The sequence below is a fragment of the Liolophura sinensis genome, chromosome 13 (genome assembly GCF_032854445.1).
Source record: "Liolophura sinensis isolate JHLJ2023 chromosome 13, CUHK_Ljap_v2, whole genome shotgun sequence".
NCBI classification, from domain to species: Eukaryota; Metazoa; Mollusca; class Polyplacophora; order Chitonida; family Chitonidae; genus Liolophura; species Liolophura sinensis.
The window spans coordinates 16256253-16282159 of NC_088307.1; the positions used below are offsets into that span (position 1 = coordinate 16256253).

The 25907-nt window shown below is 38.2% G+C and overlaps 2 protein-coding genes across 2 annotated transcripts in view; one reads left to right on the forward strand and one right to left on the reverse strand.

The window, feature by feature from the left end:
* LOC135480918 (potassium channel subfamily T member 2-like) overlaps nt 1-21376 on the reverse strand; it is a 147841-nt gene extending 126465 nt beyond the window's left edge. Inside the window, exon 1 of the mRNA XM_064760849.1 lies at nt 21227-21376. Coding sequence (XP_064616919.1) covers nt 21227-21342 — 116 coding nt within the window. The 5' untranslated portion in view covers nt 21343-21376. The remainder of the gene's footprint in view (nt 1-21226) is intronic.
* Nucleotides 21377-21551: 175 nt separating this feature from the next.
* LOC135480378 (glycosaminoglycan xylosylkinase-like) overlaps nt 21552-25907 on the forward strand; it is a 59419-nt gene continuing 55063 nt past the window's right edge. The window contains exons 1-2 of the mRNA XM_064760207.1: nt 21552-21676; nt 24466-24571. The gene's annotated coding sequence lies outside the window, so the exon portion shown is untranslated. The remainder of the gene's footprint in view (nt 21677-24465; nt 24572-25907) is intronic.

A 25907-nucleotide genomic window follows, 5' to 3' on the forward strand; every position in this document is an offset into this window, starting at 1 on the left:
CCGGGAGCTGTGTTACCCCCGAACAAAGATTACTTTTAAGGGCCGCCTCAGCATGTCACATATTCAGACCATATTGAAGCATGGCTGTTGCAATCTGGAACAAGCATGAATTTGCATATATATAAATAAACCCGCAAACCTTACACCATTTACATGTGTGACATACTGTGTGACAATTACCAGCAAATGAATGGGCTTGGTGGGGTTACCTTCAAAACCAAGCAACAACCAAGTTTCAGAGCCTCAAGATCTACACTCTGCTGTCATGGAAGAGTGAAATCAACACAGAGCATGTTATCAGGCTTGGAGCTGATGATCACAGTGCACGCAAACCAGTCGAAAACCGATTTCAAATTCCTCTGTGAAGTAGTTCTTCAAGTACAATTTTGAAATGAAAAAACTTCTATATCACAAAAATGATACAACTATGGTCACAGACAGGGTAGAGATAAAAAGTGAACAAATTTTATAACTCTTAAATACTGAAGAGTTTTGAGTTTACAGGTGAACTTAGACAATAAAATAGATTAATTTGAATCTAATTAAGGGATTATAAAAACCAGTGAGCCATTTTCAAAGGTCTGTGGAGGTGGCAGAGTGGATTTTACCTGAATCATGGGGAACCAAATTCCAGAAAATCTGAAAAATCTGCCATCCTTCACTATCATGCATGTAAGAATAAAAAAAAAAAAATACATGTACATTATCCACTGCAATAAATGTTCCAAAACCACCCCGAATAAAACATTCATTTATGTATGTATTTTGGGTATCTGTAAACATGCAAAATTCTCCCCTTTAAGGTCTTCACAAAAGGAAACATCAAACCATGAATTGATCGCAAAAATCCTTCGTATGTACGGCTATTATGATCCCTCAATCTCAAGGTCAAGGACATGAGCTAGGGATAAAATGATATTCTCCCTTCAAAGGCACACTGCCCTAAGGGTGTAGTTAATGAACAGTTACATTTCAGCAAATTGGGTAAATCTAAAACGTACATGGCCTAAAACTGCCTGCGGGATGTGGTGAAGCACGCAGCTGCCTCATGATGGTGAACAAGCCCAGTACAGACATGACAGATACTACACTCAACAGTGTAAAGCACACAACAGTGTAAAAACATAAACTGAGTCGGGGAGAAGCAAAGCACACGATACTACTTGATACACCCCTGGATGAAAACTATCCTAGATTTCCATAAAATTAATGAATCGTCAACCATAATTAGCTAGCCCTGTGCGCAGTGCACTCTAATTGATAGTGGGGTAATTAGAAGAAGGGATAATTATGTACACGTAGATAAATCAACCAATCCCGTTTGTCTTCGCTAGTTCTGTCACCTTGAAGTGGAGTATGGCCATCCTTTAAGAAACTCTTGGTTGACATTTACAAAAAACACTATCCGAAAAAAACAGGATTATGTCTTTTATTCTGGCTAATGAAAGAGGTAACGATTTCCAAAAAAAAAAAATTAACATAGACAGAAAAACAAAAATTCCATTAAGAGCCCATCAAAAACAAAGTAGGGCCCTTTTTAGGAGGGTTGGTTGATTTACCCTTACAGCATGTATAAGGAACAAATTTTAATGATGGCCTGGATCCTTTCAGAAAAGACAATCTGCCTTCTGTACTTCTCTTCTCTGACACTAACTACTTATCATTGGCATTTACATATACCATTTCAAACTTACAACCCAGGAAACCGTGTTAAACATGCACTGGGAACATGTTTTTAGAGATGACAATAAAGTCGATGATCTTCATATATCACAGTTCAAAGTATAGGCATTTTAATACAATATGTATATTTGGTTTTTCCTCCATTGTTATTCGCATTGCCTTTAATAGTCAGGATAAACGATTACATTGTACACCATATCTCATCCACTCAAATAAAATATAAATTGCAACCATAAATCACAGAATAATATCACTCTGGGAGTCTCAAAGTGGGTAACCAGAGACATCAAGCATGCCAGGGGGCGCCGCGGGTGTGTATTGATATGCTAAGCGAAGGATCCATAATGCAACAGGTCCGGCGATTTTCCCGACAATCAACATCTCACTTTGCTACTGATAAATTGCCTTACAACTGTGGCCACAAGGAGGGGCTAAATAAGTCAACATACGTTTCCCACAGACCATTACTGTACCCTGTCTGTTTTCTATTTTCAGGATTAAGGTGTGCAAATTTTAGTTCAACACAGTCACTAGTTATGCTTAAATAATTTACAGAAGGCTTACAGTAGCTTCAGATTTAGAACTTTACTGTATACTGTATACAGTACACAGTAAAACATCAATGAAGTAAATGCATAGCTTCATTATACACCATGTTTAACTGTCATTTTAACATTGTGGCAATTACGCTGCAAGTATTCGATATTACATATTATACACCATTAGCAACGTTCATACCACATGTTGGCATTAGATAGAAACGCTCACACTGCATCAGCAATCCTCATACCACATGTTGGCATTATATAGAAACGCTCACACTGCATCAGCAATCCTCATACCACATGTTGGCATTATACAGAAACGCTCACACTGCATCAGCAATCCTCAAACCACATGTTGGCATTAAATAGAAACGCTCACACTGCATCAGCAATCCTCATACTACATGTTGGCATTAAATAGAAACGCTCACACTGCATCAGCAATCCTCATACCACATGTTGGCATTATACAGAAACGCTCACACTGCATCAGCAATCCTCAAACCACATGTTGGCATTAGATAGAAATGCTCACACTGCATCAGCAATCCTCATACTACATGTTGGCATTAGATAGAAACGCTCACACTGCATCAGCAATCCTCATACCACATGTTGGCATTAGATAGAAACGCTCACACTGCACCAGCAATCCTCATACCACATGTTGGCATTAAATAGAAACGCTCACACTGCATCAGCAATCCTCATACCACATGTTGGCATTAGATAGAAACGCTCACACTGCACCAGCAATCCTCATACCACATGTTGGCATTAGATAGAAACGCTCACACTGCATCAGCAATCCTCATACCACATGTTGGCATTATGTAGAAACGCTCACACTGCATCAGCAATCCTCATACCACATGTTGGCATTGAATAGAAACGCTCACACTGCATCAGCAATCCTCATGCCACATGTTGGCATTATATAGAAACGCTCACCCTGCATCAGCAATCATCATGCCACATGTTGGCATTATATAGAAACGCTCACCCTGCATCAGCAATCCTCATGCCACATGTTGGCATTATATAGAAACGCTCACACTGCATCAGCAATCCTCATACCACATGTTGGCATTATATAGAAACGCTCACACTGCATCAGCAATCCTCATACCACATGTTGGCATTGAATAGAAACGCTCACACTGCATCAGCAATCCTCATACCACATGTTTGCATTATGTAGAATCGTTCATACTGCATCAACAACGTTCATACTGCATCAACAACGTTCATACTGCATCAACAACGTTCATACTGTATGCTCGGAATTCAATGAATGATACGTCTTTTCTCTTTGTACACATTCTTGTGTCATTTCATTAAAATATTACTATATTGAACTGACTGATCCTCAGTGCATAATAAAAATGTTATGAACAAATACTGACTGATGTGAACTAGTTCTATTCTTGCATGGCAGGAGAGTAAACAAGTTAAGGTAAAGAGCTAACAATAAAAACTCGTCCAAACCTGGTCATATTCATTCAATAACCTGTAAAAATATAGCAGTCATATGCTCGCTGACAAGAAGGCATGTTCAAGTCATCTGGTAACTGGACTTGTATTCAGAAAGACATAAAGGCCCAGACACTGTTGCGCTGGAACAAACTCTGGAAAGGTACGGGTACTAAATGAAATCCGTACTGCACTGTATAAACAAAATTGCAAGAAAAAAAAAAACACTTGAATCACAGAACGTGACATGTGGTAAAATATCTAACCTAAAGAATTAAAGACCAAACTAGTTGTTACACCACAAATGAAAATGAATAAATGAAAGAATGAAAAAAGGCAGTCAGGTTTTACTAACCTGTCGTCCAAATCATCAGCGAAATCTTCCAGGATGTTACGAAGGCGTCCCAGGTGCGCATGCGACTTCCTGCCAGCTCTGTTCAGTGAGGAATTGTGGGGAAATAAAGGATCGAGGGAAGAAACAAAAAATCAGGATATAAGCAAATCATTGAGGTCTACTGCAAATTACAAACTGGTGGAAATCATAACAAATGCCTGAAAGGAGAAAAAAATAACGAAAAATAATAAAAAAACAAGGATTTGTGTCGAATTGCAAAAACTAGGGTCAGGTATGATATTCCGTAACTTGTGTTAATCTGGTGTTACAGATACATGTACACATACACAGCGGGTCAAGCATAAAACACAACATGCTGCATGCAAGCAAAACACATGTTTTCATCTCCATGTTCATATGTTGACATACAAAATGAATTTAGACCATGCAGATGAAAGAAGCAAATTTCAAGCAAATATACAGTGATGCCACATCAATGCAATTAATGCACTGCACACATTCAATTACATGTACAGACCTGTACATGACATAACACCCCCTTAATTTTTTCAAAGTTTTGAAAGTTTCTGCCAAGTTTTAATGTCTTCCCAAGAAATTACCTTAATTAAATGGAGCTCTGATATTGTCACTTTCAAAAAGTACTCTAAAGTAAAAATATCCTGGATTTTCTGTAGGATACTTATATCTTGGTAATTTATTTAATTATTTGATTGGAGAGGTGTTTACTGGTGTACTGACAGCTTTGACAGGCTGTAGGAACACTCAAGAGCTGTAATTATGTAACTTCATAGGCCAAAACGTCTGACAGATTTGAAACCTTATTTGCAGAAAAAATCAGATTTTCAAACAGCAATTTTTTAATAAATAATTTCTATAAAACTTTCTCATGTACATGTAATACCCATAAAATGCTTTTTTTTCAGAAAGAAATACACATCATAATAATAATAAACTGACCTATATATGTAATGAAAATTAACATACTGTCCACAATTATGAGCTCTGGTAAAAAGACAGAATAGTTTTTCCTTCATTTACTTATCTTCATACCTATACGGCTTTAAATGAAATGCAAGGTACTACATGCATTAATTGGTACATGGAAAATTATTCCATACAATTAGTGATTTTGAAGTACACATACTACAGTATTGAGACAGAATAAAATCCATGCACCTGTTAGAACACTTTGAATCAAATTTTTAATACAATATATATGACAAACTTAGACTTACATTTGTATCTATTAAATATAAAATGCAATGGAGGGTGTCAGGTACATATGTACTGGCACCAGCTTTTTCTGGGTTACTTTTTGTAATTCCTTCACCCACAAACCCTGATAAATTCACCAAAAACGTTTATTGTATGTGACACAATCCTAAGAATGGTAGGTCATTAAACAAGAATAAAATAAATATATGTCATAAGACAAAAAGCACCAAAATGCTAGAAGTAATTAGTCGTTTGAGTTTTCATGATAGGGGTTTGTGAATGGACCATCATTCACGAATAGATATATACATAACATGTACATCTACACTGACCCATCTGACCTTTCCAGAATAATAAACAAAACAAATAAATACCGTATTTGGAAATAAAGAATCTAACTAAAATGACTCACAGAAAACTCTAAATGTCCTCATAAATACAGTAAAAGGTTAATCTAGCTGTCAACAGAAATATTCACCTTTCCTCACAACTAAACGTAATAAATAAACACAGTGAAAGCCTTGATCTATTTTAGTGTCAACTAAATCACCTAAAACCACTAACATGACAATAAACCTAACAACAAATGTAGTCGGTGGAAGCTGCTATTTCACTTTCAACTAAAATGATCAAACAAAACCACATTTGTCACAAATAAACATTACAAATAAATGAAGTAAAAGCTTTTGCTGACTGAGTATCCACTCAGTGGACGAAGCTTTAATGGCTGCCCGAACAATCAGTGCGGTGGATGCATGCCCTGGATATACGGGTGCATGCAACATACCTGGAACTTTGTCAACTGAATAAATACAATGAGATTTTACCACCAGAAAATCCCCTAGGCTGTAAGCCCCCTCAAGACCATCTGTCTCCACCATAACTAAGCTATTTACAGCATGAATGTCCGCCACCAATTTACTCATCATGTCCAAAGCAAACTAATACCCAACAACCAATGTTACCATAGAAACCATGGAATCTGTCCCACCTGAATTCAGCCATTGATATTTTCGTCTGGTGGAAAACATTTCAACAACAACTCCCAGGGGTCAGACATGTCTGAGGATTTGCACACCTATAAACATATATAATAAAATGTGGCAATTTTATATTCATGAATAAGTAGAAACTTAATAATGTTGCATGAGATTCCCATTTAACAATGACTGTTTCTCTTCAAAATATGACAATCTGGACTACATACACTATGTAGTTCATATATAGTGTATGTAGCTTTATGACATTGTTAAGAACAGTCTATCCGTTGAAATCTTGGTAATTGTAAACATGCTTGTGCAACTAGGGTTTGTTCATCACCATACAATACTGACACAATTAAAGTGGTGGTTTACTCCATGCTAACTTGATCGACCCCATTTCCTCCACCCATAAAACTGACTGCCAATGCAGATTGAAGTAAAATATCAGTGAGTAGAATAACTACTGGTTAATACTCCACATATATTTGCATACAGGGTTCGTACAGGTATATGAAAATGAAATTCAAGGAGTTTTCCAGGAGTTTTTTTTTTGTCATTTTCAAGGCTAGTTTAAACATACCATGGTGCTAATTATACACTATATTCTAAGTCTGAATTATAGATGCTTTAATTTGCATGCATGTATACTGAATAGTATGCTTGCTTTTCAAGAAATATCTGCCTTTCACCTCTGTAATGCGACACATTCTTTGACCGGGCCTTGGCTCAGTCAAAAATATGAATGCCATATATCATTATGCAGGGCTTCCTCTGGGTCAGTATTTTTTTTAGCCAGTCACTTGAGCCACCCATTAGATTTTGTAGTAAATACTATTTTTCTTTAGCCATACTTCCTTAGTGGCCATGGGTCTTGTAGGTCTCCTTCTGTAATTTGTTTTTATCTGCCTTGGTGTAGCTACTAGAATTAGTTTGGTCTCTTCCAGCTATATTTGGAGTTTATCAACATAACATTTAGAACAGCTCAAAATAATGGACCAATGCTTGGCAGCATCTTTTTGTTTTTTTGAAAAAGAAAAAATCAATCCTCTTTTCAACCTATCTGTAGAATCCTAGTAAAATGTAATTTCCACTATCAGAAAAATTTGCTACGAAATTAATTTGTAATTCAGTTTATTTAAATGCAACATTATGATCAGTACATTGGAGTAACACAGTCTGGCAGGAGAAAATCAGATGGCATACGCATTAATGTAACGACACATATTTTAAAACATTTAATTTACTTCGGATCCCAAAAAATAGAAGTTTGGGAGGTGACTCTACCTTGATTTATTTTCCCTGATAATTTTTTTCTTTTTTTTTTTATACAATTGGCGATGAAAGGCATCCCCTAAAATGCCATAATTTTCCTTCGTTATTTAACAAAAATGATTTCAAGCATTATTTAACGTAAGTCAGCTTGCAACAATGCTGAGCCCCCTTTGTAGATTTCTGTCAAGTAATCGTCATACAACTGTGTTGTTGTTGTTTCGCCAAGATGAGGCCGTTTGAAATGAAAGCAAATGGATTATTTTCATAAGAAAAATTGAGAAAATCTTTTAAAAACCCCAGAAAACTCTCATAGTAGATTTTATATAACCTTTGTATTTATTCTTAAGTAAATAAATTTGTCGCCAAAAACATATGCATCTTTTTCAAATTTTATCGCCATTTCAAAAAATTGTTCTAAATTTGCGATAGCGGCGAGTGCCAGCGGAAACCCTGATAATGAGCGAATTATCAGCAATTTTTAAAAGAGTTTCCGGGAGTATTTGTTTTTTTTAAGGACTTTCAAGTACTTGAAAATGAAATTGTATTTTTCAAGGAGTTTCAAGGGGTTTCAAGGACTGTGTGCAGCCTGGTATAATATAACCCATGTCCATGGGTAGGCATACACATACATGTACTTCTGTTTGAGGCCACATATAAAACCTCAATAAATTAAATTCTTTTTCTGAAAGGCATCTAAACATATACATGTATGCATTGGAGATCATTTCAACAGTCAGGAAAGGCATCTATATGCAGATCCTTTTAACAGTCCTGAAAGGCATCTACATGCAGATCATTTTAATAGTCAGGAAAAGCATCTATATTCTAATCATTTTAAGTCAGGAAAGGCATCTATACTAGACCTCCTCCTAGAAAAATATATATTTCAGCACCAACTTGATCAATGTTTTAAGTAATTTAATGGCCTGTGAGACTGAACTTTTGGACGAAATTGAGGTCGTTTACCACATTTGCTTTTAATATTGTAGGCCTACTTCTTGTGTAAATTTTCCCGCAGTTCTTCCTTTGTGCACAACATGTTCTCACTACATCCACAATAGGTACAATTAAGGGATATCCATTTACAGATGGTACAGAAGTCAAATATGGCATCATGACTGACTTCACACAAAATTTTACACAACAAAATTTACGCCCTTCATTATACTTACATTTACCTACAGGTATCATGCAGAACAAATTCCACTTGGGCCAAAACACGTTACATAACACTGCAAGTGGCGTGCTCTGCAAATTCTACTGCACACTGTCAATTATAGTTTATTGATCTTAAATTAGTGGTAGGGATGGGATCATGATTAATTTCTATTCTGTTTTTCTCCCCCAAATGAAGTGAACTGTGAAAAAAGGTCAATTTACAGTTCCACTGCATAATATAGCCCCGATAGCACAGTTGCGTCCGCTTCGGGAGCGGTAGATCCAGGGTCAATCTTGGTTCCAGTCACACCTAAGACTTTAAAAGAGGAAGTTGTAACTTCCTCGCTTGGCGTTCTGCATGAAGGGAATAATGCAATGACTGGTTGACCCACATCAGTAGAATGGCTCGGGCAGGGTGCCTTACATGCCTTCAGTAAGTGAAGCAGCACTAGATAAAAGAGCGGTGGAAATTCATCCTGCAAAAGGAGGCACATTACATTCACTCTAAGGATTCCTTTGTCTTCATATGACTGAAAAATTGTTAAGTACGAAGTTAAACCCCAAGCACCCACTCACTCATAAATAGCATCACTCTGCCGGAGTCTCACATCTCCCAGTTATACAGTTATACAAAATGTGTCTGCCCGAGTCCCACTTCTCCCCTGACTGTCTACACACACAATTTATGCGGATTATAGCTTCAGCCAAATTAGCCCCCACTTCTATGGGCTTGGTTACAGCTACAGTGTGGTTGATGTTTCTATATCTTGCCAGGGATTGAAGACCTAAGGAACATTTCACCTCTGTCTAACCAATATCCTGTGGCTGGCAATGACATGAATAGCCAATCTTAATGTGTGAGTCATGCGCAAGAAATACACTTCTTGAACTATGACTTAATTGCCTTCGGTCAAAAAAGGTGGAGCTGCACACGTCTACATCAAAAATGAAATCTGCCCTGATTTTTTACCTGTTTGCTAGAATCAAGCAATCAGTGACATAATAAGTATTATTGTCAGTGCTTCGCATGAAGACAATCACAGCTTCTTTCTAGAGGAATATAATGCATGCAACATACATTGTTTTGAGAATGCTACTCTTAATGAATCAATATAAAGGCCCAATCATGCCTACAGATTTATGACTAGTTAAGGCAACCTGCGAGTAAAAAAAACACAGGTAATTATTTTCATAACTCTGTGATTGATCGCACAACAAGTCGCTGGGCTTCTCGACGAATCTTGAAAAATCTGACGATGCGATCATCAGCAATGGCAGCGCGATCAGCTACGTTCTACGGAACTAATCTTACATGGTTACTAATCTTCTTGTCACAGGACCTTTAATTTCATACAATATTAAGTGACTGCTGTGGACAAACAAGAGTTCTGCTGGGTGAGTGTAATGGGGGTGAGACTGCAAACAATTTCAGTCAAGACCAAAACAAATCACAGATATATATGCAGTAGGTAGTCGTAGCTTTGGCGTGACTGGCGCACAATGCCTGCATGAGACATGGACAATTTATACACTGGGTCAAATTTCCCTCCTATGTTGGAAAGCTGAATAAAACCGTCAGCAATTGGAGACTGAAAGCTGCTCCGACTGAATGTTCTAAGCGGAAAAACATTGATTTCAACACTCACTGTACGTGAATGGCATTGAAGACAGGAAGCCCTGAAGCTCTGCAATGTTTACATCTACAAGCTACTGACTTTTAACTATGAAACTGTGAGGCACCATGGCGCTCTGTGAAGGTGGGGAAATGACAAATTCCCTGTCCATGGTCAGGTACACTACCGTGTAAGTGTCTCCTGTTGGGATTGAATCTTGTGGTGAGAAATGACATCATTTTTCCAGTGAATCTACATGTATATTGACAAGGCAATTTATCTACTAGTGAAACATCGCTTGATCTGCCTTTCTGGCACCTGCTGAGGATTTGTGACAAATACAGCTCAGAGTATACTCTATAATCTATATACTCTGCTATCCTTGGCTAGTTACCAGCTAATTGTGCACTGTAGGGGCATACAATATGTATGAGCAGACAAACTGTACATCTGATACGCCTAAGCCCAATAAACTACGTCATGATCAAATTCGTGAAAACATGATAAAACGTCATGATTCTGGTCATTAATATGCACTGTACATGTACATCTGCTGCTATCAGCCTCATGGTCTCTGTCAGTCGATCAGCCAGTCCTACAGCTAATAAAAACAGTTCAGCATAGTCGTTGTTGTTGTCTAAAGCCTATTGGCATACATGCACATGTAACTGTATTAGTATCATGCCCATGTTATGTATGCATGTTGACATATTACCCAGAGATATTAATATAAAGCAACCATTACCCCCACAATTTATTCTATTGTCACCAAGCTCTAGCAGCCAGAGGGGAAAGAGGTAATGCAACATTTGCTTCTGCTAATGTCCCTGAATTCCTCAGGGTAGGACGTTTAACCAAATCACCTCTAACGGCAAAGACGGACTAGATTACACAGGCAATTGCATTTCGCAAATAACTGAGATGGAGCAATATACATGTATTCTACCTGGAGCTTTCAGCCCAATTTATTTCTGGTCAGGTCTCATTTTCCTTCCGGCATTTAGGCCGATGTAAGCCAATACGTTCAAAATCCTGTTGGATGAGACATCACAGGATATTTGAAAGGACATTGATGGCACAAGCTGTGGTTTCAGAAATCACTTGGTTGTATCTCTTACAGCCTCTAGGGTTGCATGAACTAATCGGGTATCAGCGGTACAACGGCATTACTGAGGCAGACACTATATTAACCTGCATGGATGCATTTTTCCTATGTCCACAGGACGAGTATAACCACAAAGGTATCAGTTTTCAATCAATATGGCTTTCAGGAATTTTGGAGCTAAAATAACACTTAACTGAAGATGACCCGTCCTTGCATGCTTTTGTGTAATTCCAGTCAATTCACAAATCGATTATGTCACTCATAACAATTACCAGCTTCATCAGTCTGTCTAACATGGAAGGTAAAAACCTGCCTACACATGACTAATTGCTCCAGAACCATTTTGTTCACATTTTCTTTCACAGAAACTCCAGTTAATTATCACTAAAATTTAAAAAACTACATGTATGCAAAGGCGAAAATCTACTTAAGCAAAGGGGCAAATAGATACAAGAAACCATGTAGGTACCATTTTTCTCCCACTACCTTACAACAGGTTTTTCACTAAAACTTTCGTATGTAACATCATCGATTCTCGTAGCATGAAAAGAAGATGTATAATTGCTTTGCTGTGATTTTATCTAACTTCAAGACGGCTTACGACATCAAATGAAAATCTAGGGAATGCTGAATTTAAATAGGCAGTTTCACTGCCCAAGGGCCTGCAGTATGTATTTGTAGTGACAGAGAGAACTTAATTAAGATGACTAACCTTACAGCCAAGGCCGAGCCAACCCGTCTAATCATCACCGCAATTCAATTCCCCTGCGAATTCTAGCTTAAGGCGAAATATTACAAAAGTGTCGTTGCATTTATCAACAAGGTTCATACTCCCAACCTTTTTCAAGACTTCTTCAAGATCGCTTTCAAGGTTAGCTGGACATTTTTCAAGACCTTTGTATCTGACTATTTCCATTTCAACTCAAGACTTTACCCTGAAGATGGGATCGCAGGGCGGCCACACCCATCTTAGCGATATTAAAGTCTTTCTTACACACACTGCACATTGCTTTACTTTTTTTCTACACGTTTGCACAGCGAGTCTTTATACCTTGGACTTTTGAGCCCTTTGTAATTGAACACAAACACCATTATTCAACTTTATGTCAAAGCGGACCAGGCGTAGTACAGTTAGCCTATACAGACGACATACGGCTTCAACAACTGCCAAAAAAGCATAACAGGAACATCTTTCGAAACTTTCGCCGGCAAACACATGCAATGTGACAACTTCGATGCATTAGTACTTAGTGGGCTTATATGTCAAACCGTCGCTGGTAAGATGTGGATACACATTTTAATAATTATCCCTGACCATCCTTTAATTCTTAATACATACATGTGTACATCTTGATAAATGTTTGAAAGAGACAACAAAGCTAGATTTTCCTAAGGACATTCACAAGCTATGCCAGACGCATTGACTGGCACCTTACGTTGACATTGAGGCCACAGCCACATACAACTTTCGTGGCCTTGTCTGTCATTATGTATTGTTTTTTTTTCTAACTACATGTATTTCATTACAAAAGTATTTCTTTCTCAAACATAGAATTAAAAACAAAAAATGAACACAGCACAAAAGTTAATTATCAAGTCCTTTTCAAGCTAGTAGTTTTGTTTTCAAGGCTTTTCAAGGCCTTGATTCGTTTTTTATTTGTTTTCAAGGTTTTCAAGGTAGGATGTGAACCCTGTATCAAGGTAATATGCACAAACATCTTCAAATAATTTCTGAAAAAAGCTAGGGTACAATTCTTACATTTTTCTCAAGTTCATGCCTTAAACTAACAACGTAAACTTTGTGTGTAAATCTATGTTTTAGAAATTTCATCATAAAGAAACATGGACATACAAAGAAATGGGATATTCATTTTAGAGGATGGGGATTGAACCCTATGTTGCTGAAAGAACTTGATCTTTATAATATCATTAAAAATACATTTGTTGGGGAGAATCCTACCGATCCTCCAAGAAACAACTCCACTATTAAGTTTTTCTTGGGATGTTTCTCCTAATGTTGATGTGCTTAAAATCCCTCTTTTTTTCATTAGACAGAATTAAACAAAATTTATGTGCTAACCAACTTATTTTGTCTGGTTGGGTTTTTGTTACTCATAACGAATAATTTTTTTAACAGTTGGTCTCATAGTACATGCAATTTACATGAGCATGCTGCCCCAGTAGTTCTATAAAAAGCTCCTAAATAAAATATATGGTAATTCCAATAACTTTCTTGTCCTGCATTGTAGGACACACTGACAAAGTTAGCAGCGAGGTAATCTCTCCGGTCACACACCGACTGTGTGTGACATCTGTCACTAACAGACATGTTCATTTGTATATACATGTACACATATATGTAAACCATGCTTTGCTGTTTCAGCTGCAGCTACTATGTCAAAAGGGTTGGTCAGGAATCTAACCTGACAAAGGTCAGTGGTTTTAAACTCCGCTCATAAAACCTTCGGCAGGCATACAAAGGAAATTCTTCAGCACGGTATTTTTTAACACAGTCAAGTCCAATTATCAACGAAAATGAGGTCAATTAAGCGATTGGATTATTATGCCTCAGATATACAGTTATAAAGAAACAGTTAAAGCACGTCTTACTGTAGGCTGGACTACTTAACAAATGTGGAGTGAGCATGACCCATAGGGAGTCGAAATTTCCAATGAATTACTCATTTTGTCAGATAATCAGTGTAAGATGTTCGAGGAAAATCTTGAACATCGCAACCGATCCAATTCTTTTTGCCACACTATCCCTTAAAAACACACCTAATCTCGTGAAACAGAATTGCTGAGAATTGTGTGGCTTGGGTTAAAACCGGCGCGAAAAACACGGAAGAGTCTTGAACACAGGTCTTTACCTCCAAGAGCAAGTCGCCCAAGCTAAAGCTGAGGCTCTAGGTGCAGCCCACTTAGATAAATCCCCTAGTTTAGTTTTTGTCAATTAAATTAATTCAGTCATGGACTGGTAATCACTTTGACAAATTGAGACCTTACACCCCAATATCCGCTGAAACATGATCAAAACAGAAGATTTTTGTTTTAAACCTATGTATCAAAGAATCCCCAACAGAGCCCCTGTTATGTTGACATCCACCCTTGTGTTACTCTCATCCCACATGTACATGTATCAGAGGCCCCCACATGAGCCCCTTCTGTTGGCATGGAAAGATACCATAGGGAACATCCCAAAATTTAAAAAAAGGTTAGTCAGGTGTGGGGATACCTTTCTCCTGATTAAAAACTAAGCTACGGAGCATGTAGCTGGGATATAATGGTGTAATTTCCTGAACTGTCATTGAGATTACCACTGCCAAATGTTGAGAAAATTTTGCTGGATAGGAACTGTATCTGTTGATACATTGTTGTGAAGTGAAAATAATGGTAGTGACAATAGAAAGGGCAGGTGTATTTCTAAATGGATACAAGGAAGTTTACATACAAAGCTGATATGTTCCATCCTTTAATCTTCATGCAACACAACATGATTTTGGGGCTCCTGTTCCTCATGTATAAATGTTTTGGACAATATAAATAAGGTCAAAGCTGGTGACCTGAGCTGAAGCTCACTTGGGTGCTTTACACTCTTCATACTTTAAGACATGCATGCACATTGAATGATGTATTGAAGACAGAATAAATGTTTGATCCTTCACATGAAGAGAGAATCCCCTAAATCTCCCCAAAGTTTAATTACAATTAGGAAATTTAGGAAAATGAAAACAGATTTTTCAATATAGATTTTATTTTACTTTTCACTCCGTCAAAAGTATCAGTTGTAAAAAGTTGGACAGGATTTTGGTTATATTTTCACATGCTCTCTTTAACGGACTGAAAATGCAAGCACGAACTGCTGACTAAAATTAAGCCATCATACTCATAGAAATGTTTCACAAATGTTTACCTTTTTTATTGTAACAATCTAAGAAAATTTATTTTGAGAATTGCCAAATATTGGGAGATATAATTTTGTAATGTGTTCTGATCAATATTGAGGAAGTTTATTTGTGATCGACCATTTGAACAGCATTCTACGATTATTCTTCCCATAAGCTAGAAAAAAAAAACACACACACACACACACAAAAAAAAACCCTACTTACCCTCTTTTGTTATACAGGGCTTGTAACATGAAACTAACAATATTTTAATTTTGGCCTGACAGACATGTTTATCTTTGACAATTTGCTTTGGTTGCTTTTCTTTATTCATATCAAGGCTTATCATATTCATTTATCTGATTGCATGGTGCTTAACGGTGTAAAGCATTTTCCACTCAGCTGCACTTGAGTGCTGAATAAGTCAGATGTATGGGTGGAAAATGGAGTGCCCATGGCAAATTAGCCACAGTCCTCTCCAAGCACAAGTACAGTTTTGGTCAGCTCGTAACACAAAACAAAACTGGTGTGGCCTATGTACACCACAGTGAGGAGCATACACTGTAGCAGTCTAGAGTATCTGACAGTGATGTACAATACACAGTGTACAACCTCTCAGGAGACATGTGGCTGTACAAAGAGACACTAAGCCGCAATTATCAGCAACCATTATATTACATGTATTACACAAGTCGAGTTAGACTGGCGCTACTCAGAGTCGTTGACATTTACAATACAGCTGTACTTACTCTTCCGATGACACAAATCGATAGAAGGCCTGATGCTGACATTTTCTGGCAAAAGACTCTTAATTCAGTGATATAAATAATTAAAATAAATACTAAGTACAGCGAAGTATATAAAGGCAACTCGATACATGTGTATATATACATGTACATATCTGTACTTGTGTGTTCCTACTTTCCACATTTTTACCGAGACCAGAATCTAAGCTGACTCCAGTGAATTCACTTTTTGTGAGGAAAAAGTCTTGTTCAACACAGTAGCAGTTGCTCTGAAGGATTTAATAAACATTAAAATAAATGGACATGGAAAAGGAATTCCAGGTTCAAAACTCTGATGTGAAACGATGGATATTTTACTGTAAAAATATGCCACTTTGAATGGGATTTTTTTTTATGGCAACACAAGCAGATTCTCACTGTTTTTAAATAGTTCTAGTTAAGACATGATGAGAATCTGATTCCTGAATTCCTGTCAAAATTAAAGCCCGATACTTCTGTCTAACCCTTAAGTACTGGACAATCCTTACTTGATTTTGCTATTTTTGCCTTTGATATAATTGTTCATTATTAAAATTGGCTCCATTCATGAATTAAGTTGCATGTAGTATATGTGCTTCTACTGCTGAACGGCACAGTACATACATGTAGATGTTCATATTATACAGAACGGGGCATCTGTGGCTCAGTTGGTTAGCTCGCTAGCGCAGCGTAATGACCCAGTAGCCTCTCACCAATGCAGTCGCTGTGAGTTCAAGCCCATCTCATGCTGGCTTCCTCTCCGGCCGTTAGTGGGAGGGTCTGCCACCACCCCGCGGATGGTCGTGGGTTTCCCCTGGGCTTTGCCTGGTTTCCTCCCACCATAATTCTGGCCGCTGTCGTATAAGTGAAATATTCTTGAGAACGGCATAAAACATCAATGAAATAAATAAATAAATACTATACACTTAGCTTTGATTCCATATTTGGGAGAAATTTTCTCAATTTTTTTGCATAATTTATGGACACCCATACTTCACTGACATCAATCAAAGCTGTGTACTAAACTTTGTGAAGTAATAACCCAAGCACTGACTCACTCACTCTTTTTCTTTCTTTCCTTTCAGTGCAATATGCCTTTAAATGCAAAATTTTTGTTACACAAATATCCAAAATCTGACCGGCATCTACCCTAATTTCCAGACAGCAAGCATTTTGTTAAGGATGTCCTGGCTGAGTGACCTTTGACTGGCTTCTCCCAAAAGTCTATTAACTATCAACTGGCCAGAGAGGCCACAGGTTTGAATCTTGCTGGAGGTGCATGCATGGGCTGACGGCTTTAAACAACAGAGGTTTGTCTGTACAGGGTTAGCCATCGGTGAGTAAATGGAAACTTAGTGCTATTTGGATTCCCTGTTCTGCCTTATAGCCACTCAATCACCAGTGCTGCTGCTATGAGCTTAAATCCAGCTTAAGTTGACTTCATCTGCCAGCAATCTGCGGATTGTCGCCATTTCACCCGAGGCTCTGGCAGGTTTCTTCCCACCATAATGCAAACTGTCATTGTACAAGTGAAATATTCTTGAGTACGGCGTAACACACCAATCAAATAAATAAATTTAGGAGATAAATTCTTTTTTGACTACAGATTACATCAGGTTCTTTGTTTGATAATAACTGTGTTTTGTGCACTCAATGTTACAGCTTTATCTCATGCACAGTACGAATACTCAAACTATTGATTTACCTGTAACATGTGTTAAAGCCCTGTACTTAGGATTCCATAGTCAATGCAACATCCACTGCACCTGTGAACTATAATCCCTATACAAATCCTAATGAGGCTTCCCAGGGAAAGTGTTCCAAGTTTGAAACACTTGATTTCATATATAATGATCAACATATTACAGTAGGTACACGTAGTCATCAACAACTTGTGCATGTACAGGTACAGTATGACAGCCACTGTGCACAAGTTTACACTGCGGAATTTATTTATTTACTTGATTGCAGTGCACTCCAATTTTAATGTACACATTACATGGACTGTATTAAGCGGTATAGGGTGGATTAACCCAGTCAATGTATACGCAGCAGCATACACCAGTATGGACTGCTGCAAATATATTAAGTCATGCGCGTACCCTCTCCCCCAACCCACCCTCACCATAGAACTACTTCATCCATATCTGCATATATTGAACGACCTTTGTATACATGTAGCTTCAAAAGAAAACCTAACCACATGACAGACAAAACCAGACATGGTATTCATCATGCATGCCGTACATCATGTCTATAGTATTATATTTCTAACTGAACAAAGAAGACATCCAGATCCTTCACTGGTCACCCTAATGCAGTAATGACAACATTTATAAAAATTTATCGTGACCGTTAACATTATCAAACTTAAAATGAATACATTTTTTTTCTATATATCTTAACTGTACCACATGCAGAGATATCACCACAGATAATAACATCCATTTCTCTTGCACACACAACATTCTGATACGTAAATGAATATATATTAGTGGCATGAAATTGTAACACAGATATAATATTAAACAGAAAATTCATGCATGGGAAATGCGCTGGTATTACAAATAAAACATGAATAAAAATACATGTATAAAATATTTATATGTACCACAAGCCTACTTTTCGTATAGCCTACATGTATATAGCACCTTTTTTTTTACACATGCTTGGAAATTGTATGATAGACTGTGACATTAACTGTAGTAGCAGGGCTCAATTTTAAGTTCCTCCAGTCTTCAGAGACCACTTAATTCCCCTGCAGACAGCCATGAATTCCTGTCTCACTTGCCCCAAAGGACAAGTGTAAAATAGCCTCTTGCAGACCAAAGCTCAAACCTAAGAAACTAAATGTTGTCAGCTCGCATTGTGGGTGTGTCTGAATTTCAGGGCCATTATAACAGGTGCATGTCCTGATTTACCATACACTGCTGTGTTGCCCCCCTCCACAGCCCAACCCTGAGCCCAACCCTCCTCACATCTGGTATCCCCATTCAAACACCTAGCCTGGATAATTAGGTTTAGGGCAGAGTCCTAGTGGACAACCCTGCATGTTGTCTGGAGTGGTCTTCATGATGTTGTCCTCTGATGACAGGGCTTCAGATTGCACACCACATGTACTTTCCAGGCAAAATTAATACTGAAGCTCCTCTTAGCCCAGACCAAATTGAGTCAACAATAACCCGAGCCCATTAAAAACAATTATAAACTTCTTTTTGCACATGAAGTTGAATTTACAAAATCAAATTCAGAATTTTTTTTTGCTGGACATAAAATTTTGACCAGGAAATTTCAGTCTTCCGGCGATCATCATGTTATCCTGGTTCCTGGTTCACCAGCACTACATTATGCTATGTTTAGCTAGGAGACACATGGTCAGGAAACAAGATACACGTAAGTTATACGTGAGTTACACTGGTTTTTAAGACAGTCCTTCTGGTCTGTAAATAAATCCAGCAGAAGGCGACAAGATGTGTTTGTATCTTTAGAAATGAGTTTCTTAGACAGGGCTCACTGACACTGCCATTACGAATTAAACAGTGAACTTGGCAGGTGCTGCAATCTTGTCAAAATACTAAGAAACGTTTTCACAAGTCTGAAATTTACATGTACCTTTCAAAATGTTGTAATGTTCAAAATTGGTGTTGGAATTGTCTGCAGGCTATGGGGCAGAATGACAGACCCTGTAATTTGTGCGAAATGTCAAATGAACTTTGGCTAAGATTTACAGGAGCATGATGATGTAAGGGCAAGTAGCGATTGTGGCAAAATGTGTGTAAATATTTGAGCTTTCAGAATTGGTGTGCTATATGTGTATTCAGGAAGAATCTAACGCGCATGCATCAGAGGATGTAGCTCTTTGTAAGCATTATACCGAATTAGGTCCACATAACTGTTGGGTTATGGGTGGGGTGGGGGGGCCGCAGCGGTCCCCGTGTTTCAGTATAAAAAAGCCACCCTTAGGCCTCAGGCTAATTAAGGCTGTAATTTATGGTCAGCTTCACTTACGTTGTCATCACTTCTGAATCTCTATTGCAACAACAATGTATACATGCGACTCCTAACTTCATCTGTAAGCACTGGTTTCACTTTCAGCTACACTAGTGTTATACATGTAGCACTAGCAGAGCAAGTCAAAAATAACACTGTGCAGTCTGGTGTCATGTGATATATTTCAGATGCTATAACACTCACTTGTAATAAGTGTGTTGGTCTTTTTTTTTTGGTTAGTTATTTGATTTAATACCATGTTGGGAAAATACGTGTATCAATCTTTCAACGAAAAACTGTATACAGAACTGTCAGGGCAACCAAATTCTGTGCAGGGCAGCCAGGTAAATCCTTAAAACTGAGCCCTGAGTAGCATATCTAACCTACTTGTTCTAGCCCCACCCGCCTCTGAGGCCAGGTGCTATGTCTCTCAAAAAAAATTCCAAGTATCATTTAAAACAATCTGATCTGATCTTTTTTTGCGATTCAATCTGAAACCACTCCTGGGTTATGACATACACGCAGGCCCGATCACGGTAAACAAAAAAAAAAATTGTAAACCCTTAGCCACTTTTTCAGAAAGTTACCTACTTCAAATAAGGCTGTTTTTTTTTATAGTTAGATCCGACAGAGACCTGCTCGTATTCTGTGAGAAGCAAAATATTTTTTTTCAATGGGGCCAAATACGCTTCCACGAGGCTAAGTAGAAGAGCCTCACTTTCGTATCATCAACTTCCCAACTATGACAGTAGCCCAGTGCATCGAAAAAGAGGAGATTTGACAAATTTTAACCCAAATTTATGGTTACAAAATGGGAATTTAAAGTGAAATGAACCGTTAGTTACGTGGTAAGTGCACTATTCTACATAAATGTTGTGACAAATGTCACCAATGTACATCCCACCTGTAGTCCTACGGTTATATCATTGTGGCTTTTATTCGTGCTGTATTTGTTTTGTTGCTTCCACGATCTGCTGTCAAAAACCACACATCTTGTACTGGCCATGCTCGCATCATTATAAAGCTGTTCTGAGGCCCTCCTTTGATACAACACTTCGCTTGGGGGTATGCACATTATTACATGCATACAGTGTACGTACATGGCATACGACTTCGGCCACGGGTGTTTTCCTGTTTTCAGAGGTCTCCAGTTTTTGAAGGCGCGGATTTTTAAATGACTTACCTCTCCTCGTCCAGTTGAGCCGAATCTCCCCAAATCAAATCCCGGAAACGGTATCGCGGAGGGAGTGGTGGAACTTGAGCGAAATCCGCATCTGCCATCGTTCTCAAATCCAGCATTTCGTCTTCTACGGCATTTTCCACCAACACTGCTTGTGTTGTGAAAGACTGTGGTGCGAAAAAATCGATTTCGCGGGTTTAGTCTGCTAGTCACGTGACCACGGCTAGAAAATTCTGTTGTGGCGCGACGAGGGAGCTGTCACTCGTACCTTTATGACCTTCATAAATACGCACTTGTGTAGGTAATGTACCAGTTCTTTCCAAATCGACTTCCGTCAACACGTTTTCACAATCGACAACCAACTGTCAGATACTACACCAGCACGTGTAACGTGAACGAAGCAGATGCAATTTTGTTAGTTGTTCAGCGTTGTGCGTTACGTGGATCGAATAGGTAATTAGATACTCATCAGTTAGATCCATCTGCAGTATGTGCCAGATGCAAGGCTGTTGACGATGCTTGGCACAGAACTCAGCTTACTCTCAGTGCCACAGCTGTATCAGTTGCCTGGTGCCGTGGCTTTACTGCCTTTAGGGATTTAGTATAGAGATTCAGTGGTGATGTTTATGATACTGTGTAACTTAAAGTGTAGCAGATCAAAGATATCAGTACGCTGGTAACTAGTTGCATTGATTCGCTCTCAAATACTCGATTATTCAGTCAGCATTGAGCATGTTATAAGCAAAATTAGAGTCTTGGCAGCCAGTGGTAATCCAGACATAGAGAAAAGAGGGCTCTGCACAATCTACATGCAGCCTGGCAGGAAAGAGGATAAAGCAGTGTAGGCCTAACTTGACATGAGCCAGAGGGGAAGAAGATCGTTTTTTGTTTTTTTTTTCATAATAAATTTAAGCTCTATGACTGACCAAGCAGGCTAGCTTCCCCCACTTCTCTGATGAAATCAAAGGTGCTGGAAGCAGAGAAACTTGCTTCCTGCCAGAAAGCTTCAGAAATGCATTATAACAAGCACTGACCTGGTATATTTATTTGTGTGTGACAAGATCAAACCTATCTGAGCATTGCTTCATCTTTGTTTTGTAAGTTCCGGTCATTATATACAATAAACCCATGTGTTTTCATTACCAGGGACTGGGTCTTGATATTCGGGGAACAGTTGCCTTGTTCGTATTCAAGATAATGGTGACATCTCCTGTAATGTCGGGTGACGTGTCCTTGCAGGTCTTCCCTGACCTTTGACACACAGGGGAATCCTAATTTTGTACATGGAACTCAACAAGGCCGACTAAGATGTTCGTAAATGATCAAGCTTGCAAAGTTGTACCGATGACAATTGTAATATAGCCGGGTCGATTCATCCACAAGTTGTCACGTGCGCTATTATCGTCAAAATTATCTGAGTTATCATCAAAATTTTTATATAGTCTGTTGTTGGGTACCTTAATATGTATGAGTACTATGTAGGCAACCTATATACTTATTTATAGATGGTCAGCTGATGAGTTATCTCATGGTAATTCCCAAGTCAGGTGACCGCGAGAACTTCTACATGTATGTACTTTAGTTCCGTCAGATTTCTGCCACGGTTGGGTTTGGCTCTGTACTGCTGGGCACATGTACATGTGCGTTAGTACATCTTCAGATCAATTGAGCTACACAGGTGTGGCTAAATACATTTCCACTGGAAAAAATCTGACCACGTTTTGTTGGGTTTAGTGTATTGGACATGCCAAAAAAATGGGACCATATATTCTAATTCACAATTTTTTTTACCGCTTTATCTGTTTTTACCTTCACTAATGAACCCTTGTGAATGCGTACTCATTGAAATCACCAGTTGCATGTAAGCCTGACAGTCTGAAGTGGCTTATAATGGGATTTTGAGGGATTCCATCTGCATCAGGGGAGCTTACAAAGTATAATTAATTGAAACAGCAGACGTAGTTGCATGTATTAAACAGCCAGGACCTAACCCAGGTTAATTCATAATACTATTTTCTTGCTGCCCTTCTGTACCCCCCCCCCCCCCCCTCGCACCCCCCCCCCCCCAACACATCCCTCTTCCACATTTAGGCCAAAAAATAGCGTAAAATGTGGTTAAAATTTTCTGATAAATTCTAGTAGAGCTATATTAAGTGTTCTTTCTTGTTGTATACAAGATCATGTTCTGCATGCCTTTTGCATTTGTAATAAGGTTTGGCAGCACAGCAAAGCTTGACACAACACAGAGACTATTATTTGAAGATTCTTCTATTTATTTAAAATGACAAGTTGAGAAATGTGGTAAAGGAAGACAAGTTCCTTAACTAAATTTTCATGAATACGATGTTTCTTACTCTCTAAGTAAAAGCTTACAGTTACAGCAATCCCAAGTAAGGCATCAGTGATCAGTCCTTCTTGGAATAGGACTTCAGGAGTTATCAGGATGTCCACCTTAATGGTATAGAACCATCAGTAATATGACATGTGAATTTTATATTATTATTTCTAAATTAACGACTACAATTTACAGCTTTGGCATGCTTGTGCATACCCTAGTTTACCTACATGTAGAATATTTTCATGCCTGAGATGTGTGTAACCAAAAAAAAAAAGGGCCCTTTGAATGTTAATAGCTGTATATTCAGGAGATAACTAAGCACTGTCAAAAGACAAAAAGTCCTTTTTAACATTGTACATTTAGCTACAAAGGTACAATGCATATGTAATAAATCCAGATAAGATGCATATAGTTCACTCTTTAATGTACATTCATTTGTACATTCATTGTGTGACATGATGAGATAATGAGATTTGTAGCTCTCATAGGTAAAAGTCTCACTGAGGTAAAATTCATTTCTAATAAGGGAGGAATCCAGACAGCTGTTCTGTTTTGTTCCTGTCATATCCCAGCATTATTGAAATGACATGTATGTGAGAAATTTACTCAAATCATGATGGCTGTAGAAAATCTGTCAAACCAGTGTTGTCACAAACAGTTTACATATTTCCTGTCTTACTCATGTTAGTTGCACCTGCCCAGATAGAGTAAACGTGATAAAAGTACAGTTAACACTCGGATATACCTTGTTGATCAACACTTGATGTTTAGGGTATCTGAATGACTCGGGTCCTGAGGGAAGGGAGATAATCCCACTTGTTAGGTACGCCTGTTGTGGCTGAATTATCTCCCTTCAAACAACCCGTGAGGGAGAGTTAATAACTGCAAAATGTCTTTTTTTCAGGTGGTTGGAGGAGGCATCACAAGGTTTTTGCTGTGCTATTGGTCATCGTGGTCAGATTTTCCATCACCTGTCTAGCAGGAACTTTTAATTCCATAAACGTAAACAAGTAAGTCTATATATTTCTTTCAATTGCGTTTGTTTCAGCATGCATGACATGAAGACTGCCAGTATATGAAAGATGAGGATGTTAGGGTTGATAGCATGCTAGATTTATGTTTGAATGAGTGGCTAAGTGGCAAAGTTGAGGTCAATGATTGAAGTGTACATATGTACCTATATGTCTATATATTTATGGCCACCTGATCTATATATATCTGGTGGGCACAAAAAAATGGGCCGTTTTTTGACACTCAATATCTCCGAAACCCTCTTACGTCAGCTTCTAAAAATTTACACACTCAAAAGCCATTATGTACTAAGTGTGCAGACCAAATTTCAATTTCTTCCTTTAAGATTTCTGTTCATGTGTTCAAAATAGAGTCAGAAATGCATGTTCCGGACATTTCAAAATGCTGTTCTACCTTGTTTTACTTGAAATGGTGATCAACCCCTTGTCCGCCGCAGAGAAAACCATCTTGATTCAGCAAAACTTGTGTCTGTCTGGCAGAAGAGTTTCTGTGACACTAGAGCCAGACAATTTTTCCAGATGACACTTGATTGATACGTGTCACACAGGTGCAGCGCGCTCTCTACTCATGACACCTGACAGGTGATGCAATGTGTGTCACTGGAATGTGCGTTTTTGAGGCTACATTTTCATTTTAACCCTGTGGACAGACTACTCAAGTTATGACCTTGAAAAATTTGTCAGTATAATAACAAAATCATACCATTTGAATGTCTAAAGTTTGAAAGGGTTTGAGGAAAGGATAAAGGAGCTATGCAGCATCAAAGTACGGCCCATTTTTTTATGCCCACCCGATATATTGCGCAGTGTTCCCATGATGATCTTTGATTTATGATCATTAAGAAACAAAATGCACACCCATGTCTCTGCATGGTGAAATCTTGTGTGATCAGGTGTGCGTATGTCCTGAATAAATATGGTCATCGAAGTGTTTGAGATTGCTTCGAGCCTTTCTCTACTGGAATAGTTATTTATCTGCCTTCAATGGATATGAACAGATTTCCATTCATTGACTTTTTGTCATGTCTGTATAGATTTGTACATGTATGAGAGAAAGAGGATTGTATCTGCGCTAATCAGTTACATGAGACCGCAAGGCTAGTCAATACACGAGGCCCTTTTTTTGTAAATTGTTGAGGGTACACACGCCTACAAAACATCAACTATCATCAAAGTAAATCATTTTTTGTACAGCGACAAACACCAAGCCTGGTGAAGTAATCTTCAGCTAACATTTGGCAAAAAATCCAAATTCTGTTGGAAAACCTCAAGGGATGTTTTTTTTTTTTTTTTTTTTGTTCTCAAGAAGGCCTAA